The sequence below is a fragment of the Osmerus eperlanus genome, chromosome 20, assembly GCF_963692335.1.
Source record: "Osmerus eperlanus chromosome 20, fOsmEpe2.1, whole genome shotgun sequence".
In the NCBI taxonomy this organism is placed as follows: domain Eukaryota; kingdom Metazoa; phylum Chordata; class Actinopteri; order Osmeriformes; family Osmeridae; genus Osmerus; species Osmerus eperlanus.
This window is the reverse complement of record NC_085037.1, coordinates 8,808,197-8,811,806: the sequence shown is the minus strand read 5'-3', so window position 1 is coordinate 8,811,806 and position 3,610 is coordinate 8,808,197. Positions and strand designations below refer to the sequence as shown.

The following is a 3,610-nucleotide window of genomic DNA, read 5'->3' as shown; positions in this document are numbered from 1 at the left end:
CTTTAGGGCACACTGACCTGTATACAGCAAAGCCTGCTAATGAATAAGCAAAACTAAAACTGCAGGGAACATCCTGTACTGTATGTTTATTTACAACTGTTATTTACATCCCATTTGACACACCTGTACCGGACCATCCTTTGACAACAACTGTACATGTTACTACAAGTTCTTTTTATCCCTACTAATTTAGCAAATTCTTCGAAAGAAAGATTAAATAATATTAGCATGACTCACTGAGTATAGTGTGGAGACACATAAGACTTTTGTGAAGGACACAATTAATTAGCATAACTGCCATCTTTACTGCTCTCATCATCCTCATGATGGAATCACAGATAGTCAACTCTGTACTCGGTCTGTACATGTGTGTGAGTTAAATGCTGTCAGTGGTGGTGGTCATCTGGGTCCTTCTTCTTCCTGATTCCTTCCGTCTTGACCCCCCGCCTCTCTTCCTGCTAGTCTCTCTCCTCCAGTTCCTTCCTCTAATCCATGTCTGCTAGGATCTTGAGGAGGGTCTGGTTAAAGTCACCTGGCTGATCGGCGAAGACATAGTGACCTGCTCCCCTAATCACCTGGGATATATATATATATATATAGAGAGAGAGAGAGAGAGAGAGAGAGAGGGAGAGAGAGAGAGAGAGAGGGAGAGAGAAATGAAGAAAAAGTGTGAGAGAAAGCAAGGGAGAAAAATAAAGACAGAAAGAAATGAGTGAGAGCAAAATAAAAACAAGATCGAGAGAAAGTGAATTTCTAAATCTATTACTCCTCGCTGACACAACTGCTATTTATTGGCAGATAATTCTCACATTGATTTCCACATCTGGCCTGGTTTTCCGGATGGTGTATCCGGAGTTACTGTCGATGCTGGAGCGGGATCCGTAGATGAAGGACATGGGAATGTCAGCTCTGATATGTCCGATTCTCTCCAGCATGGGTCTCTTGGCCCAACCATAAGGAATGGTCATATTTCTAAATCCAGTCTCTCCACTGCAGAGTGGGGGAGAAGCTTAGCACTCTGTGTGTGTAGGGAGTTTGAGTGTGTCTGTGTACATGTGTGTAGGGTGAAAAGATTATTCCTTGACTCTGACGGCACTTCTGATCCTTGATCATCTCCATTTTCCTTTTATATTCACTATTTGTATGTCGTTGTGGATAACAGCATCTGCTAAATTAATAAAATGTACAAAATGTAAACGTATGTGTGTGTGTGTGTACAAACCTAGGAGTCTGTACATTCAGATGATAGATGTAGTCAGACACAGTGTTGTCATCAAACATGGACAAATACTTCTGTTTAAAATCCGATCTGATCATCTGGACAAGCGATGGCCCTAGAGGAGAATAAATAAACCAAATCAGCACCTTAAAAAAAAACCCAGTTTGGTCCTGTTAGAGAGGTACTGGGTGTTGGGCGCTGGCTAACCCAGTGGTCCAGCCAGTCGGAGGCCAGCCAGGGGGTTGAAGGGGCTCCACACGGCCCCCATGGCTCTGATCCACACCGGGATGCTGCTCTCGTGATCGGTCTTCTCTGGACGGGGGGGGAAACCCCACGGCTCCACCAAGATCAGATGCTTCACCCTGCATAAACACACAAACACACAGAGACACACACATTATGACAACCTTTCTTATCTACGGTATATACCCACACGCACAAACACCTTTTCTCTCTCTCTCTCAGGCTCCGCTACCTGTGTGGGTATGCCAGTGTGTAGGCTGCAGATAGGTATCCCCCCAGGTTGTGTCCCAGCAACACAATCTGCTCCAGAGCCACCTTCTCCCTCCACTCCTCCAGGGAGGCCACAAACCGCTCCTCCACCTGCTGGGGGTCATTGCCAAACCGGGGCCGGCTACTCCGGCCGAAGCCCAGAAGATCCACGGCATACACAGCTCCGAAGTCTGAGAGAGCATCCAGGTTATGGACCCATAGCGCCAAGCCACCCCCAAAACCATGGAGTAGGACCAGGGGAGGCTTGGGCCGAGGCTGGGCTTGGTGTTTGGGCTGGGCCCGGTGTAGAGATCGCTGTTGAGAGGTAAAGGCTAAGGTCCAAAGGTAGTTTCCATCTGATATACGCACATACTGCCTGGAAAATGGGTTTCTCACACCTGATTATAGAGGGAGATGGTGGAGGATGGTTCAAGGGGAGAAAGATGGAGGGAGAAAGAGAGAGATGGAGGAAGGATGAAAGATATGAGAAAGATGTGACTGGATGCACACATTAGAGGAGAGTAGGGGATACTGTACTCAATCTTTCTTACAGGTAAGCATTTTTTCTTCTGCATCCTTGAGCTTTGAGACCGAGGTGGGACACCAAGAAGGAAGCCAACTAGAAATCCACCATGAACTGCAAACACACACACACACACACACATACACACACACATACACACAAACACATTGCGTAAACTGTTCTTTTGAGAAAACTCATAAACCTCATGACTCACTGAACTTTGACCTATAATCAGACCGTTTATCAATACGCCTGTCAAATCGCTTACGATGTTTTGAAGGAATTCGTTCTTTCACCACTACAAAATATTTAAAGGCTTTATTATTTTCACACTTCAATTATGGTCAAATGGATAACTGAATCTACAAATTAAGACAAAGGCGTATGATTGTATATTTAGTGCAAGGTGACATCAAGATGACCGTTTAGCGTAGTAAACGACAGCAAGAATACACGTTGAAAGTTGCCCGGGATATATAAACGTGTAGCCTACGTTAAACACTTGATTAAAAAGGTGTTGGCATATCAAAAAAGGTGTCAGTGTCTATGTAATGCCTCACAGAAAGTTGTTTATATGCACTTACCTCGGCTCCGTGGGTTGCACTTCCTCCGCCATCCTCCGCATACTGAACAGTGACGGCTCCTCTCCCTTGACTCCATCTGATCATCTCTACATCACAGTGATGGTAATGACAAGTCGGAGTTGAGTAACGCCAACTTGAAATTTAGTAACGCATGTTCTTATCGGTCTATTAACAACATAACTGCGGCTATAAAGGAACAATTTCACTTTAAAACAGGGAAGTTGAGGATGCCACGATGACATCGTAAACAGCATGATTAGTTTGACCTTTCACCACCTGTAGTCTTGTGGGCTGCATTGTTTGAATATTCTCTTGATTCTCTTGTTGTAAATGTGAACTTCGTGACAGTGCTTGGATACTGGTCTGCGTTTAAATGGAGAATAACCTACTAATGAGGCAAAGTAAATCCATGCGTGTGTGTGTGTCTGTGGCTCGATTATCTCGATAACTGAGCATTGTATGAAGTTGAAATGTGGCAGGTGTATTGCTCAAGAACCAAGGACGTGAAGTGGTGCTTGTGAAGTGGTTTAGGCATGCTTTACGACAAATAAATATAAATGTGTTCCAGCTGTCCTAGGCCAGCTGTGTTCCAAGCTTTCGTCACCTAGCTAGTGTTCGGCTCACAGACATTGTACTAGCTATGAAAACAACGAGACTAGAAAGAAGTTATTGCATATGGAACGGACAAGAAACTAACTATGCAACCGTCTCTGGCAACAGTTGGACCAGAGAATCATGGATAGCTAGGTAGGATCCTGCAGGCCTACTATCCTACACTGTTGTGATAAAACC

At 44.7% G+C, this 3,610-nt stretch overlaps 1 protein-coding gene across 1 annotated transcript; it reads right to left on the bottom strand.

Annotated features, from left to right (window-relative positions):
• Window positions 1–285: 285 nt before the first annotated feature.
• LOC134006902 (1-acylglycerol-3-phosphate O-acyltransferase ABHD5-like) lies at window positions 286–3,254 on the bottom strand. The gene is made up of 8 exons (XM_062446018.1): window positions 3,092–3,254; window positions 2,819–2,904; window positions 2,263–2,348; window positions 1,695–2,109; window positions 1,427–1,581; window positions 1,223–1,334; window positions 810–990; window positions 286–575 (listed from the first exon to the last, which is right to left on the bottom strand). Exons 2-8 carry the CDS (start codon window positions 2,857–2,859, stop codon window positions 486–488), a joined length of 1,080 nt encoding a protein of 359 aa, XP_062302002.1. The 5' UTR covers window positions 2,860–2,904; window positions 3,092–3,254; the 3' UTR covers window positions 286–485.
• Between the last annotated feature and the right edge of the window lie 356 nt (window positions 3,255–3,610).